This window comes from Paramisgurnus dabryanus, chromosome 3 (genome assembly GCF_030506205.2).
Source record: "Paramisgurnus dabryanus chromosome 3, PD_genome_1.1, whole genome shotgun sequence".
NCBI lineage: Eukaryota > Metazoa > Chordata > Actinopteri > Cypriniformes > Cobitidae > Paramisgurnus > Paramisgurnus dabryanus.
The window spans coordinates 21,988,161-22,012,177 of NC_133339.1; the positions used below are offsets into that span (position 1 = coordinate 21,988,161).

The 24,017-nt window shown below is 38.2% G+C and overlaps 1 protein-coding gene across 1 annotated transcript in view; it reads left to right on the forward strand.

Annotated features, from left to right (window-relative positions):
• The window catches only part of spop (speckle type BTB/POZ protein), an 81,571-nt gene extending 68,126 nt beyond the window's left edge, over nucleotides 1-13,445 (forward strand). The window contains exons 9-11 of the mRNA XM_065252683.2: nucleotides 7,406-7,528; nucleotides 7,820-7,962; nucleotides 11,294-13,445. Of these exons, the coding sequence (XP_065108755.1) occupies nucleotides 7,406-7,528; nucleotides 7,820-7,962; nucleotides 11,294-11,438 (411 nt within the window). The 3' untranslated portion in view covers nucleotides 11,439-13,445. The remainder of the gene's footprint in view (nucleotides 1-7,405; nucleotides 7,529-7,819; nucleotides 7,963-11,293) is intronic.
• The last annotated feature ends 10,572 nt before the right edge of the window (nucleotides 13,446-24,017 follow it).

A 24,017-nucleotide genomic window follows, 5' to 3' on the forward strand; every position in this document is an offset into this window, starting at 1 on the left:
GTGTTTGTGCACTGCTTGATATTCTGTGTTATTATTCATCTTGTAATATCTAATTTCTGCAGCGTTGAACTTTATTAGAGATCCCTCCGTAGGGCTCAAATTCATTTTACTTATCAGAGGCCTAATTCTTAGCCCAGCCGTGTGTGTGTGCAGTCTAATGTCTCTTTTTTTATGCAACTGTTCAGCTGTACCGTCTGTCTCATTACACTCATTTTCAAAAGCAGATAATAAATCAATATTTGCTGTTTTTAGTGGCGTCCAATCTGATTGTGACACTAATGTTAGGTCTGACGTAGAAGCAGAATGTCGGTTCATAGAGGCGTTAAAGATTGTTGCCGTACATCATTACACATGCACTGTTAAGATTGGGGATAGTTTTTAATATATAAATACTCAGCTAATGATTGCAATTATTGCATTTATTCCCTTAGATGTTATATTACTTTTTTCTCTTCTTTGTGTTTTTGTTGAAGACTATGAGTGATTTATACACGCAGACAGCAAAGCTCCAATAATCAAAGCTTTAATAATTTAAAAGACTTTCTTAACATCAAACCTGAATATGATGTTTAACAAAAAGAAAGTATTTGCGGAATTTGTATGCTTGAATTGAATTAGCATCGAAACTGTGTTAATTTCACCTACGAAAAGGCCAGCGGCAAAAACATCTATGATAAACAAAAGATTTACTGTAGTTAATAAAGTGTGGAAAAGTTATGTTCAATTAAATTTACATTTGATTTATGATAGTGTTTTAAAGCATAGTCAAGCTTAGGGCTGGACGATAAAACAATATCGGTATGTGCCGTCGATACGATAACGATAAAAAAAAAAAGAGGCTTGATATAACGCCTGTTAATGCATTGCCAAAACTGCATTGGACTACTTAACATCGCTGTTCCTAGATTTTAAGCAGCCTATGATATGCCATAATAAAGGAGCGTGCCGCCGTGAGTGACAAGCAAACAGCCGATAGCAAGTGTTGCTTTAGGGTTCGGTTGCGCTATCTCTCTGTAGCAGGAAAAGCACGAAACGTGGAATGAGTGCTGTGGCCGATGAGATTGTCAATAATAAAAGGAAATGTTAGCTCGCCAGTGTGGCAGTTCTTTGTTTTTTTCATCATTTTTTGCACAACAATGTTGTGTGGAAGCTGTGCATTGTGGGCCGGTATACGTCTTTTCCGCATCCGGCTCCTGCGCACACTCGCCAGCGCAGCTTTCAAAGTATACTCGCTGCGGCTATGTGCGGATGGCACATATGTATTACAAATGATTTCTTTTTCAAATTGTTGTTCCACCAGGCCGTACTAATTTGGCGACATTAACAGTACATAAAAAAATGTAAGTGAAGTAAAGTAGCCGATCCACCATTGCAAACAAAGTTTAGAACAAACAACAAGAAACAAAGAACAGAAATCAAACATTATGGTGACAAAAATGCTCCAGAGAGAGCATTTATACGGTTTATTTAACACCAATTTAACCTTTATGTAAGAGATTTTTTTTTTCTGCTAAACTAAAATTGTTTATTGTTTTCCTTAATAAATTGTGTAAATAAAGCATACTGTACTTTTTTTCTACTTGTCAATTTTTTAAAAAGCTTAATAAAATATATCAATAATTATCGCTATCGAATTATATAACATGTTATATTGATGATAAACATTTTAGCTCTATCGCCCAGCCCTAGTCAAGCTATACATTTTATGAGTATATCTTGCAAGCTTCATGCCCTACTAGTTTTGCAGATATGTGCGGTTATTTTTTCTGCCACTTTGAACATGCCTAATCCAATCAGATTTTACAGTCATTACTATCAGTTTTTTAAATATGCATCCTAAAACGAATTTTTACTTAATTATTTTTTAGTGTTCGAACAGCTGCTGTGCTGTCTTTGGGAATTGAGCAGATTTGGCGTTTTACTCACTTGTCATACTTGACAGTTTATGACAGCTAAGAAATCAGTTTGCACTAAACATGTTCCTGCATTTATAACAGCAAGTGGAAGTGCCGTGTAATTGAACAGAAGGCAACGCTTCTAATGTATCTAATTACACATTCAAGATATGTTGAGATACGTCTATTGTTTTCAAACTGAAACTGATCTGGTGCATCATGACCTTGCATTTTAACTCTTTCCCCGCCAGCGTTTAAAAAAAAGTTGCTAACCAGCGTCAGTATTTTTTTTATGATTTTCACAAAAGTTAAATGCCTTCCAGAAAATGTTCTTCTTTAAATATATAAACATTAGGGCTGTTTAACATGAACGCAAATTCATTTCAACGCCACTCATTTTATTAACGCGCGATTAACACAACGCACAATTTATGTTTGACCCTTGGTTTCACCCACTTTTGGATGAATTGAGACCCAGCAAGTGCCCCGCGCTGTCTAGATGAGTCTCAGGTTTTCATAAAAATAGCATATATATTTGTCCAAATCCATGTTTATTAAAGCATTAAAAACTTGAAAAGTGTTACATTTAGGTAAATTAAGAACAGATAAAAATGTGAGATTAATTTGCGATTAATCGCGAGTTAACTCATGAAATCATGCGATTAATCTAGATTAAATATTTTAATCGTTTGACAGCCCCAATAAATATGCAATATATCAAATGAAAGAACAGAGACCCTCTTCTTTCAATAAAAATTAGTTTTATCCTACATTTTTTTTGTTCTCTTTTTATCAGCTCTCAAATATGTTTAGGTTTCTTCAAAAATACAAAATTTTGTGCAAAAAGCTGAGATAATTGTGTTTTTTTTAAGGACTTTTGATAGAGATCAGATTCAAAGCAATCCTCAAACCATACACAGAGTTTGAACTGTTTGCCCTAAGGGGATACTTCCGGGTATTATAAGTTGGTGCCACCTGGTGGATAATAGCAGAAATACGGATTGCCACACAAACTTGTCATTGGCAGGGAAGCGTTTTTTCTTAATTGACGAGTTAACTCGTCATTGGCAAGGAAAGAGTTAAAGACCATGAAGATTTTTTATGGTAAAAATAGGAAGCTAATATAATAGCGTGATGTAATAGGTTTAGCAAGCGCCTCAAACTTTCACTGACACACTTCCTGTTTTCCATCTCCCCATCTGCAAAATTCCAACATCTGCTGATCCCGTATTCCTCAGCCTCTCCTGTCTTTCCGCAACCCCTTTCCCTGAGTTTCATCATGTAGTTTTTTGGGATGGGATGTGCTTGTGTTTGTGGAGCAGGTCTCCTGCTTTTTGTTATGCTGCTTATTAACTCTGTAAAGATCCTTGCAAATGTGGCGAGACTTTAATGCCATAGAAGAGATTTGAGTGTGTGTTTGTTGTGCATTTAATTGATGATCGGTGGGATCTGGAGGTTGAATTTGCGTATAAGCACAATTTAGGCAAAGTGTAGTCACGTGTCAGGCGAGTGTTGAATGTCTCTAATTTAAATGATGGTTTTGGCTCAGTGACTTGGTGGGTGTGTCTGTAGAACATGGATGGCTTTGATGCTTCAATAGGGAAAATCGAAGTAGAATAGAGTAAGTGCTTTGAGATTTGCAAATTTTTAATACTATCTTTTTTTATCTTAAAGACAAGCATGCTAAGGGAACATTTCTGGGTACTTTTGTCTTTAGTGACTAGAGCTTGTGGTGTCAACCTCAGTCATTTTGATGTCAGAGGCTGGTGGCATTTTTTTGAAAATTGATTTTGGGGAGCTATTTGCATTCCTCTCATCTCTTGTGATCCATGCATGACAGAAGAAACTAGAAAGTACTGGAAAAAGAAAGAAAGTGCCGGGTCGAGTTTCGGTTGTAAAACCAAATATACACCTTTTTCACTGAAATGGTGCGGGTACTTGTATGCTTGGCCCAGAGTCCTCTTATTTTTATTGATTGATTGAACTGACATGACCCAGCCACAAAAAACATGCTGCATTTAATAGTCTTACTCTTTTGTGTGTTTACTCCTTAGAGAACTTTCTAACATGGAAAAGTAATTAAAGGGATAGTTCAACGAAAAATGAAAATTCTGTCATCATTTACTCAAACCCCAAGTTGTTCCAAACCTGTATAAATAATTTTTTCTGCTAAACATAAAGATGTTTTGAAGAATGTTTATAACAAAGCAAATCATGGGCACCATTAACTTCCATGCTAAGAAAAAATTGTACTATGGAAGTGAATGGTGCCCCTGATCTGTTTGGTTACATTCTTCAAAACATCTTCCTTTGTGTTTAGCAGAACAAAATTTATACAGGTTAGAAACAACTTGGGGGTGAGTAAATTATCAACATTTTCATTTTCGATTAAACTATCCATTTAAATTCAACAAATTGTTAGTGCCACAGGTTGCTTTTGATGCATTATTTTACAATCTGTAACTATATAAACAAATTACTAAGGAAAACGCATTTCAAATTCATCACTACAATTACTGAAATTAATTTTCACTTTGCTTTGAGAAACCTCATCATGATGACATTATCCTGCCATCTGGCCTCTGATATTAGCAGTTCCTGGTGAGAACCCAGCAGGCTTTAGTGTTTTTTGGAGTGGGAATGTGTGGAGATGTTCCAGATTCAGGGATGTGATTCAGAAGCATCACCCTGTCAGTGGAAAACGCCCTGTCGGCATTGAACAAAGCAATTTAACCAAGTGTGAAAACAACATCAGATGTGTATGTGATTGTCGGTGTACCCTTAAGCTCCACAGACTTTTACTTTCTGTAATAGCCTTTGATATATAGTTGTTTGGTTTTAAGTCACCCTTACTTTGACCTTGTGTGTATCTATGGCTGTGTGTGGGATGCTCAGTTCGGTGCAGTTGCTGCATTAATTGCTTTAGCTGTGGCAGACAGGCTGGGACGGAAAAGCCATTGTTCCCACCGCGACAATGAGCTCATGCTTTGGCAGCCTCGGGCAGAAGGGAACTCGCGGCAGTCTTTCTAGAACATTGATCAGGCGGTAACAGAATTGGCTTTTTGGGCTGCGTTTCAATCTTTAGCATCACTCTGCTTTTTGCGTGTGCTCTCTGATTCATTTGGTGGAGGTCATTGGTCTCTTTAGTTAACTGTGTAGGGTGCTCAGGGGAGACCGTATGAGCTCCGTAGTGGAAAGGACGGACTTCTAGTGTTTTTTAAACAACCCAAACAGCTCTGAACTTATTGGATCAGAGCTACAGCAGGGCCATTACATCAGCTTTAAAGGAAAACACCACCATTTTCAACATTTTACTATGTTTTTACCTCAACTTAGACAAATTAATACATACCTATCTTTTTTGCACTTTTGATCTTTCTATAGTGTTTTGTGAATGTGTTAGCATTTAGCTTAGCCCCATTCATCCCTTAAGATCCAAACAGGAATGAATTTAGAAGCAACCAAACACTTCCATGTTTTCCCCATTTAAAGACTGTTACATGAGTATGGTGGCACATAAAAAAGTGGTGATTTTTTTAAGTGGATACAAATTAGAACTATATTTTTCTAGCGGAAGAGCACTTAGTTTGCAGCACTTGGATTTTGGGTGCTAGCCTGGCTAACACCAAACCAGTCTTATAGAGCAGTGGTTCTCAAACTTTTTCCGCATGGGGCCCCCCTTGTGTGTTCCTTCGCGGCCCCCCCAAAGAAAATTTATGACAAAAAAATTCTACAATTTTACATTTTAATTAAACAAAACATATTAAGTTATACAAAGTAGTGCTGTTGGTTAGTAGTAGCCTTATTTTTTAGGTTTAATTACACAGAATAAATGATAAATGAATGTATTTTATAAAATGTCATAAAACTGGGGCCCCCCTGGCACCATCTCGTGGCCCCCTGGGGGCCCCGGACCCCAGTTTGAGAACCACTGTTATGCCGAGTTCAGACTGCATGATTTTCAAACTAGTCGGGTCACCTGTGGTTTCACACTGCGTGATTATCTGGGGTAGCATTCAGTCGCTGCTGTTTCAGACTGCATGATGGATTGGCGACAGGGGTTTTCATACTGCATGACGTTACCGTAAGAGGAATCGGCGATAACTTTTCCCGGTCCGCAAACTACGTTTCACAACCAAACGCACGCGAGAAGTGACGTGAATTCAAGACTGGGGTTATTATTAAAAATGGTAGCTCGCAAGAAGCTTACCATACAAATTGCATGTGCGCTCATTTGCAGCAGAAAGAAGAAGAAATAAAGTTTATGAAGGAGGAAATGTTTGGAGAGACTCCTCCCCGAACTTCCAGCTGCCCTGTATGTTGCTCTCTCATTGGCTGTAGGTCATCGCCGATGTTATTGTCAGTCAAAACACATTTCACACGGCATGATTTTGAATCGCCGACCGGTCCAGATATTTAGCATGCCAAATATCTCACAGGTGTCTGCGACTCGTCGGCGATCCTCTCAGAACGCGTCTTTTATAATTCACACTGTGTGATTGTCACTCGCGTGCACGAGCATCGATTTGCCTCTGATTTCGGGCATTTGTCTGCGATTTCTCAAAACCTGACGGCGAGTCAAAATCAGGGCTAAAATCGTGCAGTCTGAACTCGGCATTATAGAGAATAAGACGTGGTCTGGGATGCTTATTTTCTTGTATTTGAGGCGTGGTTTACGAATGCCTAGAGCCATTTATTGGGTGCTACGAATGTCTGTATGTAGCTCATAGCCAATTGTTTCAATTACACCAGATGACGTATGTAGAGTGCCATAAATTCAAACGTAAACCACTTTGATCGGTACGTGTGCACACAGCTGAAAGCTATGCAACTAAACCGATAGCTGTATATTGATATTGAAAATCAACACAATTTAGTGGCACTGTGACAATCACAGTACAGGCATAATGACAATATGATATTAATAAATACCACTTACCATTTATAAGTTAATTGTACTTCGTCAACAACGATGCCTAGCAGGTTAGTCCTATAAAACTCTGTGGCTATCATGTCGTCCCAAATCCAAACACCCTTCTTGGATATAAAATTGTTTAACGCCAAAAATTGCTCTTTTTTTAAATAAACTTGTGTTCAAAACTACTTGGAATACTATCTAAGGCTGCATCTACTGTGTTAGTTAAACAAAACTGCTTTGGTGTGTCGCGTAGACATCGTCATCGTCTTGCTGCCCCCTCCTCGTTTTGTGATTGGTTCCCTATTTCAGGGACAAAAAGGTCCATAGTTTCCATGCTAGACTTGCAGCGTGAATAAATTTGCACGCAAGGCAGCATGGGGAAACCCAGGCTACTCAGGTCTAGTAATATTGACAGAAGTTTGTGCGAGAGGGGGCATCAAAGAGCATTTGTTAAGTTTACAAAAAATTTTTTTGTTGATAAAAAAATTGTCAAGTGGTTCCATGCAACTTTTTAAAGTAAATCCAACATATAATTATTATTTTTTAAATAAATGAGATTGACAAGGTTGTGCTGTTTTTTTTTGTGGTGTAGAATCGAGTAGAGATAAACGATGTGGAGGCTGAGGTCTTTAAAGAGATGATGTTCTTTATCTACACTGGCAAAGCACCCAACCTGGACAAGATGGCCGACGACCTGCTCGCTGCCGCTGACAAAGTGAGTATTAGACTTCTCATAGTTTATACTAAAAGTATGTTTGGGTTCCTAGATGGTATTAAAATACAGTAATAAAATGCCATGATGACAACAAATCTCAGGGTTTTGAAGAACATGTGTTCAGGTTTATATTCTTGGCACACACCAGTGAAAATACTGAATACAGAATGTGTTGTAAAGTCTTCAGCAGCTAGCACAAAAAACCGTGAAGTATTAAAACAGCTGCCAATCGCAATGCAGTACCTGCTTTATTTTGTGCGGTGATCTATCAGTATGTCTCTGTGTTTGTAGTATGCTCTGGAGCGGCTGAAGGTGATGTGTGAGGACGCTCTGTGCACCAGTCTATCAGTGGAAAACGCAGCAGAGATTCTAATCTTGGCCGACCTGCACAGCGCCGACCAGCTTAAGACGCAGGCCGTCGACTTCATTAACTAGTGAGTGATGCTCTGTTTATCCTGATGCTTTACTATCATGACCTTTCCTCTGAAGGATTCAGTCTATTAGAATCCATCAGAGCCCAACCGATTTCTATGCCCAAGTCAGACCAGCATGTTACCATGCCAATGTTTTCACTTGCCTGACCAATCAAATGCTAATTATCATTTCATTAGACATTAAGTTTATTGCAATAAAAGTTTTACTTTGGAATAATAGCTTGAAATGATGCAGCTATAAACATTTGTTTGAAAGCAGTGGCATATGGTTGCAGACATTACCGATTTGTTTATCACTGTTGTCATCTCATTCTTACTAATGCTTCTAAGCCATTTTTACAGTTTAATAAAACTTCATCTGTTAACCAATCTGATAAAGTGTTGTTGGGATTGAAAATGGGATCCATTTTATTATAGAAACCAAATGTTTGCCATAAAAACACATACACCATCAAATGTGGGATGTAGTGACAACGCATCACTGGATTAGGTTTTATTTTGTTAAGCCCAGCCAATCACTGCTCTCCTTCACTCTGGCCCCTCCCACTGGACTCACAAAAAAGAGGTGCAGGGATGGTGTATTTTTGTAGGCCAACCCAGATGTTAGCATTACATGGGTACCTCTGCAATATGTCGAGGGGATGTTTCCATATACTTTTCTGTACAAAATATTTTACACAGGTTATTGGGTATTTGCACATTTTGTCCATCAACATAATCTTCACAACTTGAATTTTGAATTTTGATCTTAGGCTATAAGCGAACTACACTACAGTAGCTCAACTCTGTCGCAAATTTACTGACACGCCTATAATCCCTCCCACTCCAAAGTGATACTAAAGTTGATGGAAAAGCTAACCAAGCAAAAGTGAGGTGAGCTGACCCGACCTGACCCGAACCAAACCAAACTGTGGGGTACTATGCAATGGAAAAGTGCCATTAGCAACTGCCCTTTTCAAAACATAACCCCCTCCCCCCAAAAAATTACAAATGGGGGTTTTACTGAGGTGGTTTTTATCGTAGAATAAAACAAAAATATGTTGAGTTTGTGGTAACCCAAAATCGGAATTAAGTTGTTAACCCGGAACCCCATTCAAAATCCTGTTGACTTTGGCTTGAGAGAACCAGTAGTAAAAAGCTAAAAAAGCACAAATGTCAGTGCATGTCAAAAATTCCCCAGGGCCCTAAAACCCCTTAGACCCCAGAGGGTTAAATGTGGGGTGCATGATCTCTGAAAGCCAATGTTGACATTTGAAATCACCTAAACAAACACGCCCCCACCCAAAAAAAATCTGGACCTTCTTTTGATAGACCCGCCCCACACATACGTAACCCAGGCAACGATGTCGTTTAGTAGACATGCCCCTTACTGCTGATTGGCTACAAGTGAGTTTTGGTACACTGCCCGACTCCCTTTTCCAAATTGTTTAAAAAAAATCATGCACCCCGCCTTTAAAATCCTAACTTGTTTCTGAGTTTTGCCTACAAAATACATCATCCCTGCAGCTCTTTATGGCTGTGGTCTTTTGGATCATGTAAGGGAGGTCCTTACTTGTTGTCGTGAACCTTTTCAAACTCATCTTTCACTCTTTTGTTGATTTTTACTAGCTTATTTTGTCTCTCTTTTGCATCAGCTATATTGGACGGTATAATTTTGAGTTCATTTTGTGGATGGCAGTAACTTGGCTAGCTTGAAACTGGACTGTGGCCATCTCATCTCATTTCATCTCTCTCTTTCACTCTTTCTTTCTTTCTTTCTCGCTCCCTCTCTCTCCCCATCTCTATACAAAACACCCACCGCCACAACAACAGCAGAGACAGAGGGAGATCAATAACAAGGCAACCCAGAAAACAAACACACACAGCAACACAAACCCTCCCTCAAAACGCTTCGTCCTTTCTGCCCTTCTTTCTCTGCATTTATTGTTGCTGCTTATGTTATTGGTTTATGAGCCCATCCTTCTCTTCTCAAATAGTTTATTGCAGCAGTACACGTAGGAGTTTACTGTCGGAGCAGTTTTCCCACCGAGCCAGACCGTGTCCAGTCATCACAGGACAACAACTGCCAGCAGGAGAATCTTCAATGCTCAGGAAAAATTGCAATATTGCCGCATTAAAAGCTAAAGTTTGGTATTGGGTTTAAAAGTCAATTGGTAGTAAATCGAGGTCAGAGTTATGGAGCAGTGGTTAGGACCCCTCAATAAAACCATCTGCCATTTTTCAGCCAGTACTGAATCTGTATTTTTGATGTATGGTCTAGTGTTTTTTTAGGCACCACTACTGAATCTACAGTACCACAGCAGATGAAATTGCAGAAGTTGTAAGCTTGCAGACTGAATTAAATGTAATATGAGAGTGGCAGCAAGACTCGGTTGCAGCAATAGAAAATATAAATAGACTGCATGCATTTCTATTCAGTTGGTGGCGAACACCTCTGATTTGTGATTGAATTAACTCTGATTCATTCTTTAATGAATCAGTTGAAATAAATTGAACCTTTATTGTTGGCTCGCTCACTCAGAGTGGCTACTGAGGTGACCAATTCAGTGCATTGCAGATCCTCAATTGCTTTTTTCAAATCCAACTCTTTCCTGTTACTGTTCGCATAGTTAGGCTTAATTCGTGCTTTCTCAAAAGACCCCAAGAGTATCCTATTTATTTCCTGTTGTGTGCTGGTTTGCCACAGACAGAGTCACGGAATGAGGAATAAAAATAATCAAGTATTCACTTAAACCAGCCAAGTGGATTTATCTTGAGGAAGTCTGTTTATTTTTTTCCTTGCTTTAGCTTGGTCTTTACAGAAAGTTTTACTAAGCATACAACCTATTTTTGAAAGGCTGTTGTTTGTAACCTGTTCTGTGTAGATGATGTTGACCGTGCAATGATCTTTTGTTTTGGAGAAACAAGTGGTACGGGCATGTGACCGCAAGGCTTCTGTCAACACAGGGAGCAAGTGCTGCAATTAATGCGAAGTGTTTGGGGGCAACAGCGTAGTGGGGTTATGGAGAGGTCAGTGTCTCTCACACACAAACACTCTCCGGCTAAATGTCATTAAAGGCCATTTTTGGGTGTGCGTGGTAGTGCAGTACAGGTGCCCTCAGGGTGCTGAGCTCAGTGAAGAGGGGTCGGCATCTTCTGAAATCGCAGGTGCTACTGGCTTGAGTGCTAAATGCAATATTTTCCTTGAAATAATTAAAATTGTCTGTCTGTCCATTCATCTCTCCATCTATCTATCCTTCTATGTTTATTTGTGAGTCATTCAGCCAGTGATTCCCATGATAGCGCTGCAATAAACACTGTCTCAACATCTCTTTCTCTCTCCCTGTCTCAGCCATGCATCCGACGTAATGGAGACCTCAGGATGGAAGTCCATGGTTGCGTCTCACCCTCACCTGGTTGCCGAGGCGTATCGCTCGCTGGCCTCCGCCCAGTGCCCTTTCCTGGGTCCACCCCGCAAACGCCTCAAACAGTCTTAGTGCCGTCCCCTGGCATTACCTTATACACGTACACGCACTCACACGACTGCCTACAAGGGGGCGCTATTTTAGATTTACATCCCCCAAGCTCTGACCCTTTAGATGCCTAAACCAGCTGTTGATCTGCCCCCCCCTTCACGTTATCTAGACAGACCACCCTCCAGAGTGCCAGTGACTGCCCGGTATTGCTGCCCCATAGATGGTTTAATCAACATTGGGGGAATGTGGATGGTGTAGCTGGGGGAACCTTTTCCAAAACCTCTGCATAAATGCGGCTGTCTGTCTAGGAGATAAATGGATGTTGTTTGGGTGTAGTATGGACCTCAAGTTGGATTGATGGATCGAGGTTGAGAAACAGGACTGAAGTGTTTGGTGGGGATGTTAAACATATGAAGTGGATTGTGGATGTGAAAATTTGACATGAATCCTCCCACTGGCGCTACCGTGTGCTGTCCTTCACTGTGTCAACCGGTTCGTCGTACCTGCTCATCCATTCTTCAAAGGTTAATAGACATTCCTCTTAACGTTCACGGACGGAGGGATTTTTACGGACTGTTTTGTTGACAGGAATAAAGGACAAACTTTTTAAGGGGTAGCATGTGTCCTCTATGACATCGGCATTTAGTAGATTCCTGTGTGACTCGAGAAAACCGAAAGGAGAGATAGTCACCTTAGTGAACTTTGATCTGTGTCCCAAGAGATGTCTTGGGTTACGAATGGACTTGCTGTGGTTCGGTCTTCTTTCACAGGTGAAAAAAATGGACAAATCCGGCGAGGAGTATAAACATGTGGAAATGCTTATGGATCTTTTTTTTATTTTCCTTGTGATGTTTATTTGAGATTTTTTCCTCCTTGTAGCACTTGTGTATTTGAATCCAGGCTTTCTGTATGGAGAAAAAAACAAGAAAAACAAACTTGGCTGTGTTTAATTTTTTTCCGCTGTTCCTTAACAGACGCAATATAATGTTTAGTTACGGTGATCTCTCAGTGGATATCCAGCTTTCTACTGATTCAATTTCTCTCTTTATATTTGGTGGTGGTTGAGGAGATTCCCCCGTTCATATGTAAAGCGCTTTGAGTACTGAGAAAAGCGCTATATAAATGTAAGGAATTATTATTATTATTATTATTATTTGCTCTGTCATGGATTACGCAAATCGGCAGCTCTTGCTGAACCGGGGAATATGTGTTTTTTGAAATAAAAGCATCTCTATCAGACAGCGTAAAGGAGACTCTTTGTTTCCGTAAAATTAAATTCAGGGATTTTGTACAGTGCCAAAATCACAAACAATAACAAATGAGGACCTGAAAGGCTGAAGGACTTTCAGACAAGAAATTAAGATGTTTGATGAATAATAGGTGCAAGGAGAAATGTAAACAATCTAACAATGGGTTATACATGGATAGGCATGGGTTTCAGTATTTAACTGAGCAGCGCATACAGTAACTTTATATTTACAGCCTTTTAATGAATTGCAGTACTTTACTGTATTTTTTTACTGATTTACTGTACACTCTAAAAACAAACGGTGCTAGATAGCACTAAAATTGGTTCTTGGCTTGTCATCATAGAGGAACCGATGAAGTACTGGTGTAGAACCATATTGTGCTAGTAGAACCAAACATATATGTAGTGCTATAGTGGTGCTATATGACCCCCGTATGGTTCTTCATAGGTGCTATATAGCACTAGAAATGGTTCCTCTATGATGACAAGCTCGTGTGGCAGGAGCGTCACTGAAGCAGCAGTGCTGAGATCGTTTCGGCGTCGGCTCTATTTTTGCTGCGTCACGCTTAATTAAAGTGACAGAGCATTGTTTATGGTTTAAATGGTCGTGGATTGACACAAAAAGGTTTAATTTTACCATAATATCATGAATGTGACACAAAGTGCGTTTCAAACAGTCATGAGAAATTTAAAAGATTTAAGACAGTGGTTCTCAAACTTTTTCTCCGTGCAGCCCCCCTTATGTATGGTGCATTTCTTCGCGCCCCCCCCCAAAGCTGTGCTGTTATTTTTTTCGTAATAATGAAAATAAATTAAGATACATTTTAGATGAGAATTCATGATAAATAATGTATTTTATAAAATGTCATAAAACTGGGGCCCCCCTGGCACCATCTCGCGGCCCCCCAGGGGGCCCCGGCCCCCAGTTTGAGAACCACTGATTTAAGAAACTTAATTTAAAAGAAAGCAATGAAATATTTAAAAACACACTGTTGACTGCGCTGTCATTCACTTTCTGCCCAGCACCAAATGAATCCTCATTTATCTTAATAATTTTCAGAGAAACAGATACATCTATAAATCTAAATCTTATGCTTAAACTGTTGAAAGGAAACACGATCAACTGCATCATGCTGTCAATCACTGAGTGAATTTTTTATTTTATCGTAAAACTTTATAGAAACATATTTAATAATGTGCCATGGGCTTTTTATGTCTATAATTGTGTATTGTGTCTATATCTGTCATTACATGGACCAGAACAGCACGAAAACAATGTGGATTTAACAAATCACAGTTATATAAATTACACTGACCGTCAAAAAGCATCTTGAAGAGGTTTTGCTTAAATAAATTCAAATATTATTTGACAATTTTTTTTTTAGTTAGCTAATAATTTTAAGTTGAATAAACCCACGTAATCAAATAGTTGCGTGCGCATTTTGGCAATGGAAGTGGTGATGTTTCCCAGTGGTTCTAACATTTTAGCAACTCAGAAAGTTTATCAAAACGTTTTTCCAGTATCAAAATGTCTGGTTGTTGCGTTTACGGTTGCACTAATATTTGTATATTTTTATTACATATTTTATATTTATATTATATATTTGGCCATCTGCTAACGTCTTCTATCCACTCCACTATAGTATGCTGATCTGGTAGCTCGATACCATTTGATAAAGTAAAGTTTTTAAAATAACTTTCTGTGTGTCTGTTGCTTAATTCGCTCGCATAGCTTGACACGCTGCTGCTTCTAGCCATACTTCTGTTGCCAAAATGCGCGGGCATATGTTGCTACAGGTACGTCTTCATTGTTTACAAACAATAAAAGTGTCTATTGACAAATATTTTTTTACAGTGTACGTGCACGTTGGTGATATAATGAGATTAACACAAGTGAATTGGGGTTTGATTAGAATCGGGTAAGTGTGAAACCAGACCAGTGCTGTGGAGGGCGCCGGAACATTCGCCTTCGGGCTGGCATCAGAGCAAATGAGCCCAGTGTAAAATGCCTGGACAGAAACAGACTTAAACATTTTGTTGCAGAAAATTATGCTGACAATTTAAATATAAATCATCACGTTTCATATGACTAGCATCACTAAATCTTTTTCAAAAATGTATAGTATTTTACTAATCTATACTTAATAAGTATGTTTTTCTTTGACAAAATGTTTGTTTCACTACATTCCAAAGCATAATATTGTACTTTTCACTCAACTACAGCACAATTAAAAAAAAATTAGTTTTTACCTCTACTTAAATATTTTAAATATTTGACTTAAATAGTTTCTCATTTATATTTGTTAAGCTTATTAAAACGCACAGTTTTCATTGCTAAAAACAACGTTATTTTGTGTGTTTGGTATAATACAATGGGTTTGGTTAAAAAAATGTGGTTTATGGTTAAAAAACATATTATTTTCCACATTTTTGTAGCTCCAGATATATTGCTTTCCTCAAACGCTCTGATTTTGTACAAAACTCATCGATTTGAAGGGTTAGGGTTACCTGTACGTTGACGTCAGCCAGAAATGTGATGCTCCTTACCATGTTTGAAAGATTTGGTTGCAATGCTGACAGAAGTTTGCCGGCTGTATTTCAGAATCGGGAGGAATTATCGTAATGTCGGTCTTGTCTACGTCAACAGGCCCATTTATGTAAACTATATGAAGTATATTGTGAGCTATATAAGATAGTGCTCCATTCTGAAAATAGATTTAAATAGCCCTGTTTTGCTAAATCACACATATCAGAAAACATTAAATTATATCCTTGACCTTTAGTCCCACTATCCATTTTGCAGATGGGTCACAGGCTTCCCATGAACTTAGGAGGTTTATATAACAGACCTGATGATGAATTAAATACAAAAAGAAAGCTGCCGGCTGGTTTCTCGTTCCTCCTTAGCTCATCTAGAAATGGTTTTAATTGAGTTTTTTTTTCCAAAGCCTCTTGAAATTCAAATACTCTCTGCTCTGTTTAACATGAATCAGGGATAAAAGCACTTAGGAATATTAGATATGCATGGCCCATATAATCCCCATGCGGGTTAAGTGTGTGTGCAATCCGTGCATTTGTCTGTTTTCTGTTATTTATTTCCGTAACTATTGTCACGTTTTTACGCCAATAAAAGGAGGAGCACATAAAGATGTGTGTCACCATGCGCGCAAGTAAACTCATAAAATCTGCATATGTGTGCACGCTGGTGCCTGCGTGTGCTGTCCTTGAGCGTGCAGAATGAAGCTTTTGTATATTGATGGTTCAATTCTGGTGTTATGAAGATCTCGTTCAAGGTTTCTGAAGCCATTCTCTGATTAACCGTTTTTCTACAGGCTCGTGGCTCCGCACTCCCATTATTTACCTGTATCTGCACGTGTCCAGTTTACAATCAAGTGTGCAATTCATGCGGCTGCGCCGCCGGATCAATGCGATATCTGTTGATCGATAGATACAGGAGCACAAATGGCCAATCACCAGCCCTCTGTCTCTCCCTCAATCACACTGTCTCTTTTATTGAATGGGGGGCTGCAGCAGGTCAACGCTGCGAGCGGGATGTGCGCCTGTCTGTGCCTGTTGTTCTGCAGGAGATGGATAGATTGTGTTGCACGCTTGCTGTAGAAGGATGGGCAAAGACTAAAGAGGTTGAAAGAGGCAGGATGAGTGGCTTATTCTGGCGTGAAACGGGAGAACACAATTACCTCTGATAAAGCTAAAGGGGCTATAAACAAATAGAGGAAGGATGGGGTGAGGTGTCCTCGTAAGAATGCAAACTGCGTTTGCCGGAAATTGTAACTTGTGAGTTTACTGTAGCATACGCAGGATGATGCAACAGCCAATTTTTTATCAGGGGAAATCCATGGAAACATTTTTAATTAGATTGTTACAACATGAAATTGAAAATCATTCCAAGGGGGCGCCTTGTTCCACTTTTGGGTTAAGATGATCCCTGACTTGGGGCAAAATGTCCTGTCATTTGATTTTTGCAGAATGAAGTACATCTGATAAAATTTATTTTCTAAGAACATGTGATCAACATCATATTTGCTTTTTAAAATTATTCATAATTTTTAGTTTATACCAAAAAAGCAAAGGTGAGGTAAAAAATACATCCGAAACGTACTGTTGTTTGATAATGTAAAATGAATTGTCCTATAGACGGTTTCATCGGACACACGTGCGGTGACGCGATAAACGTCTGGTCGGAACTTTACTTCTGGTTTCAGATTTTTTAACGGTCTGACTTTTTAACAAATACCTAGTTGAAAATAACAAATGTTTTGGTTTCCTAGGTAACCTACGTGTTGTTTATTTTGCTTTTTATATAAATAAACTACGTTTAAAGTACTTTGTTGTTATTTATTCTTAGCGGAGTTTACAGGAAGTGATGTGTGACCATGAAAGCCGCTTGTTTATGTTGTTACTGCTGAAACTGTCTATACATCACTGAACAAATAGATTTTTGGCTGTGAAAACCCATCTAAAGTAATTTCTTTCACTGTTTTCTAAATGAAAGAATTATATTATCTTCTAGATAATAAAGCAAAAGACATTCTGTGAAAATATAGCCTTGAAATCTTTAATATTGACTGAGAAAGGTCATGTCAAAGATTAAAATCAATGTAAAATCAATGAAATTACACTTTAATGCTGCTAATCTCATAAGACTGATTTCACACACTACCCTGCTGGAAAAACAGCATACCAGCAAGACCAGCATATGTGTTTTGGTGCTGGTATGCTGGTGACTACCAGCTAAACCAGCATAATTCCCATGCTGGTTTGATGCTGGTTTTCTCATATAGATATAGAGATATAGATATAGATATAAAGATAGATATAGATATAAAGATAGATATAGCTAGATAGATGGGTATAGATAGATAGGTATAGATAGATAGAGAGATAGATAGGTATAGATAGATAGATAGATAGGTATAGATAGATAGGTATAGATAGATAGGTATAGATAGATAGGTATAGATAGATAGATAGGTATAGATAGATAGATAGGTATAGATAGATAGGTATAGATAGATAGATAGGTATAGATAGATAGATAGGTATAGATAGATAGATAGGTATAGATAGATAGGTATAGATAGATAGAGATCGAGATATAGAAAGCTAGATATATATAGATATAGATAGATAGATATAGTATATGTCTGTTTGTGTGTGAGTGTATGTTACAGATTTATTTTCTAATCTTTCCACCCCACACATACGCATTTCCTGTTCCTGTCTCATAAGCTCAGAATTTTTGTCTTAATAACATACATTTGATTGTCGCTTGTCTCACCACAGGCTGCAGATAGATGCTTTCGGACAGTCAAGTTGCTATGATGAATGGAGGACACTGCAGCCTTCTGATGGAAAAGAGATGGATGGATGTGTAAGGGAAAGGGGGAGAGGTAAACTGATAGAAAGTGACGCAAAGCAAGAGAGAGAAGGCGGTAGATGAGACAGCTCAGGAAAGAGGATGAGACAAAGATGTATGTAGAGGGATGTGGAGAAAGCAGTGGTTGTTTATCTCGCTGGGTGTGCGTGTTACTTAAGCAGACGTATAGACTGCAGCAGGGCAGTCGATGGTGCTGAATAAATGCGAACGTGAATCATTATCTACTGGCGCTGTTAGTCTCGTGGCTTCTGAACAGCAGCGCTGTCTGTCAGCCGTCGATGACTATTGTCAAAGTCAAGATGTGAGAAAAGATTTTGACCTCTTCGCAGCTTTTGTGTGCAGTGAGATAACTGATAGAAAGTGGATAATGGTTTTGCTAAAATCTTGTCATCTTATCCACAGAGCCAAGGTTTGCTGTTGCCGAGTTTTAGGTTGTTGGTTTCCTGTTTGTTTGCTTTTATGGCTTACAAGTGTAAGTGCTGAAAATTCTCTTATAATTTACTTACCATCTATCATATATAAGACTTAATTGCTTCAGTTGAACACAAAAAGTAATTTTATGTTACAAAGCTTTAAAATAACTTAAAAGGATAGTTCACCCAAAAATGAAAATAATGTCATTAATGACTCAGCCTCATGTCGTTCCAAACTCGTAAGACCTCCGTTCATCTTCAAAACACAGTTTAAGATTTTTTAGATTTAGTCCGAGAGCTCGCTGACCCTCCATTGAAAATCTATGTACGGTATACTGTCCACGTTTAGAGAGGTAATAAAAACATCATCAAAGTAGTCCATGTGACATCAGGGGGCCAGTTAGAATGTGTTGAAGCGCATGCGTGAGACTAAAGTCATGTGACGTGGATGACGTGCAACGCGGCTGACGTGTTATATGGTGCGCCCCAGCTGTTTTTTTTTTTTTGTGCGTCTGAGCTTCTTTTACAGTCTGAGGGAGACGCATGTGTAAGTGTAAGTTTGAAAAAAAAGGATAACCGAGGTTAACACATCATCAGCGTCACTGCAGACACGTGACTTTAGTTTTGCACATGCGCTTCACAACAAAAGAGAAGACAATGCTGAATAAAGTCGTAAAAAGGCACAGATAGCCTTCTATCTTAAACTGTGTTCCGAAGATAAACGGAGGTACTACAAGTTTGGAACGACATGAGGGTGAGTCATTAATTACATTATTTTCATTTTTGGTGAACTATCCCTTTAAAATCTCATTGGTTCTTGAGTGTGTTGTGATGAAACAGACATACTCTTAACACTATTGACGTCAAATGACCATTTAGTTAAAGGTTATTAAAATAACCTATTTTTTCATACATTTTATAATCTAAAAAATACCTTTATTCACTACAAAAAACCTTTTGTTGACCAGAAAGGTTATTTGGATGTTCTTTAGGGATAACTATTCAGCCAAAAGTCCTCCTCCTGTGTCAAAGTAAAGATGCATTACAAAAAGTTGGCAGTCACTGTTCTGCAACTTAATGCATTCAGGTTTGGCTAGAATTTAGATCAGTGTTTTATATTTTAGCAAATAAATACGGTGTTGATAATTAATAAATTTTTGTTTTTGTAACAGTTTATTTTAGTTTTGGTTTCATAATTGTTTCAGGTTTTCTTCCCACACTACTCTCAGTGGGAGATGGAAAGCAAATAGACTTTTATCCTTCAGCAAACCCCTTCGTTCACCAGAGACGCAGCATAAGAATACAATTAAAGGATTTGAGAGGTAATGAAAGCAGACGTGTTCTTCATCTCAAGGGCCTCGTGCCTGTTCTTACACACTCAACCCCCCCCCCCTTTTTGATACACATTACTATTTATTATTAAACATTTATTTTAATTAATTCAACCTGTAATTTTTTTCTTTTACAACTTTTTAACCTTTTGAAACTGAGTACCTATACAGGCTTTGTTATAGGCTTCTGTATTGGAGTTTAATAATTGTTTGTGGCGGTACATGTAGATAAGTGTAATATAGTTGTGTATTAACCTGATGTGCATCTCTCCATTTAAGCCACTGGTTGGCACTGCATTATGTCAGTAGATTTAAAGGGATACTGTAGTTTACCCAAAAATGATAATTTACTCTCCCTCATGTTCCATACTATTTAAATGTTACATGAAAAATATTGTGTAAAGTTTTCAAGAAGTAATTTAAAGCTTTTAGAAAAAAATTATCTTAAACGACTTATTTCGTTTTATTCTTTAATATTAAACTGGACTCTCGCCATAGAACAGAGGTGCTCAAATGACATCTAATTTGGGCCGTCATGCCACGTAAGATAAGGAAAAAGGGTAAATGTCAATGACGCAGATGTTTATATTTCTAATTAAACATTTTCTAAAATGCAAATTTTTTATTTGTACATTACAATTATGTAAATTAAAATTAAATGCAAGGAATTAAAGTGAAGAATTTTTTTCCTTATGTACATGCATACTTGAAGGTGTATACCGGATAAGTCACACTTTTTTTTCATAGTTTGGCTGGCCGTACAAACACCTATTCAGCCTGCTGTTCTGAGCTATTGTTTAGTTGGATAACTTGCCTTTCCAGATTACACGTCTGTTATTCGGCATGGATTTTATGAAATCATTTTCTTAATAAATGCAACGTGTAGTCCATTGCGACATATATGTTTTTTTTTTGTCTTCCTGACGCATTTTTGATGGATGCGAATTATACTCTGGAGCAATTTAAAGTCCAGAAAATACAGTGGCATGCATCATGAAACTCCAGTACCATAGGCTAATAATGGAGACATCGAGGCAGTGGCACACAGACAAAAGAAAATTAAAAAAATATTGGCAAAATGATTTCAATTTTTAGAAAATTATAAATTAGGAGAATCAGGGCAACTTTAATTTTAATATAACACAGCAACATTTAATTTTGGCCCATGGCCCTCAGTCAGGTTTGATTTTTGGCCCTTGGTAGGAAAAGGTTTGTGCACCCTTGCCATAGATGTCGTCATGGCGTTAAAAAGGAAATGTAGTTAAAACAACTTGGTTTTGCAAGTCAATTCAACATACTATTTTAGGTTTGACCTGTGAATTGTTAACATAATTTATTAAACTATAGTTGAAGCTGTTTAACTTCATTTTTTTTTTAAGTTATAGTAGCATAAAAATTTTGATTTGACAAAAATGCTGCATTTTTTACAGTGTAAAAATTTAACTTTTAGTAGAGTCCCACATTTTGCCTCTCAACCTTATTACCACTTGTTTCCCCCATTAAAGGCATTTCACATTCTTAAAACTGACACTGAAGTACACTGTAAAAAAATCTAACTTCTATATAAGACAAGCTGCATTGAATAAGTTGAGTCAACGTGTAGCCTTTTTTAAGTATAATAAACACTGTAACATTACTTAATACAAACACAACAAAATCAAGTTGAGTTATAGTTTTACTCAGTTTAACTTACTTTTCTTGGTACAGGTAACTGTTTTATGGTTTGTTGTTGTTTCCATAAACATTGATTTATAAATCTTTCTGTGAGATGAGGGAATGAAATGTTTTTTCAATCAACGCGCCTACCCAGTTTTGTTTTGGGCAGCTGTAAAGTGCAACATACTTCAGTATGCACTGCAGTCTATGCACAAGCTGAACAATGGTAACTACAAACTCAAAGAGGAAACAGAAACTCTTCTAAATCCCGAAGATAAACGAACATTAAACCCTAACAAGTCTTTGTTTTTAGTTTAAAAAAAATAGCATTTAAATAAAAATTCTACTCTCCAAATGCAGTCCCATGCAAAGCATGCTGGGAACTACGAGTCTACTGCCTAGTAAGTCATGTTTACTAAAATCATTCATGTAGTTTCAACACAAAATTTTAAGTTAATTTTCTACTTTTAAATCTAAGTTTTATATACAAGATAAAATGAAGTTGAATTTACTTAATAATGTTTTCATTTAGAATTACTCAAATTTTAAAGGTGCAGTGTGTAAATTTTAGAAGGATCTTTAGGGGCCAGTCACACCAATAGCGTTTATGGCAGTTGCAGGCGCCTTTTTTGAATGATATTCTATGGGCAGGGCGCGTTTGCGCGCTGTTTATGCGCGCCGAGCGCCTTGCGGTTTTTTGCCGCCTGCCGCGCACGCGTTTTTGAAGGAGCGCTGAGAGCGGAGAAGCGCCCGACGTCATTCGTGTCTTTCCATTGTCCAATCGAATGAGGGGAGAGGCGGGCCTTACGTTGTGGTGAGGGAAGTTTACAGTTGCTTTGAAGAACCGGACACCACTCGCTCACTCTCTCCTGTGTGTTTGTGCACCTCTCACCCTCAAACAAGGTCAGAGCAAGCGTCCTCTTTTTAAAGTTTCTGCTGATATGACAGTTAACAGCAAAAGAGCGCTCACGCTTCAATATTTGATTGACAAGACAGCTGACTCGGTGGTTGCTTAGCAATATGAAAAGCCGCGTCGCACTGCTCTTTTTTTAAAAAAGGCAGTGCGTCGCGCCTTGCGTTTGCAAGCGTTTAAAGCGCTTTTGGTGTGACTGAAGCCTTAGACAGTAATGCAAAATTCTATAGATAACTGTGTTTTGAGTGTAGTATAAAGACCTTTTTTTTGTGCTTCGAAAGGGAGGGGTGCAATAAGCAAACCTTACACTCTAAAAAAACAAACGGTGCTATATAGCACCAAAACAATTGCTTTGGATCGTAACGATAGAAGAACCATTTTAGTGCCATATAGCACCGGTGAAGAACCGGTGAAGAACCAGTGAAGCACCAGTGAAGCACCAGTGTAGAACCATATAGGGGCCATATAGCACCACATATGGTTCTACATAGCACTATATGGTTCTACACAGGTGCTTCACTGGTGCTTCACTGGTTCTTCACCGGTGCTATATGGCACTAAAAATGGTTCTTCTATCGTTACGATCCAAAGCAACTGTTTGGTGCTATATAGCACCGTTTGTTTTTTAGAGTGTACCACTAGATGCCACTAAAATCTACACACTGCACCTTTAATACAGTTTACTCGTTTTATTTTTGTTTAATCTACTAAGGCAGTGGTTCCCAAACTTTTTCAGTGTGTGACCCCCTTGTGTACGGTGCATTCCTTCGCGGCCCCTCAAAGAAAATTTGTGACAAAAAACTGTTCTAAAACGCAACATTTTATAAAAAAACATTAAATTATACAAAAAGTAGTGCTTTTGGTTAGTAGCCTTATTTTTTAGGTTTAATTACACAGAATTCATGATAAATTAATGTATTTCATAAAATGTCATAAAACTGGGGCCCCCTTGGCACCATCTCACGACCCCTCTGGGGGCCCCGGCCCCCAGTTTGAAAACCACTGTACTAAGACACAGAAAACTTTTTACAGTGTAATGTTATGTGGACTCGTTGTACAACTTATCTAAAGCAAAGCTGCAAACTTTACAATCCTGTTTAAAATGAATAGAATAGAAAAGGTTGACCGCTTGAGGGATCAGTCAACATTTTCTGAAGGTTAAGCTCCTCCTTTTAATATTTGGTGGAAAGTCTTTTTTATTTTGAGTTTCAGGACTTATTTTGTACCCTATTTGAGAAGAGTGTCAAAAAGGAATTGAAGGGCCATGTTTTTGTATTGTGTTAGCCATGTATTGTTAGTGATTCTTGTCAAGGTTGTATTCCGTCTTTCTCCGGTTTCAGCTTAATATGCAGAGACACATGCAAAGTAACCTGTGGGTAGTTGGAATCCCCTGAAAAGTGCCGACACGCTTGCTCTGTGCTGCTGCTGCTGTCAAAACAAGAGTTTATTCGACAAGCCACACGCCTATAGAACTGATGTACTGTATATAATACTGTATGTGTCTAGTTAAGGACAGAAAATTTTGTGCTTTAAATTGATAGAGAGATAACACCTAACAGTAATGCACAATGATATGTTAAAACTCACAAAAATGAAAGCAATAGAAGCAAAAACCTCAGTCTTATGTAACTTTATGTAAA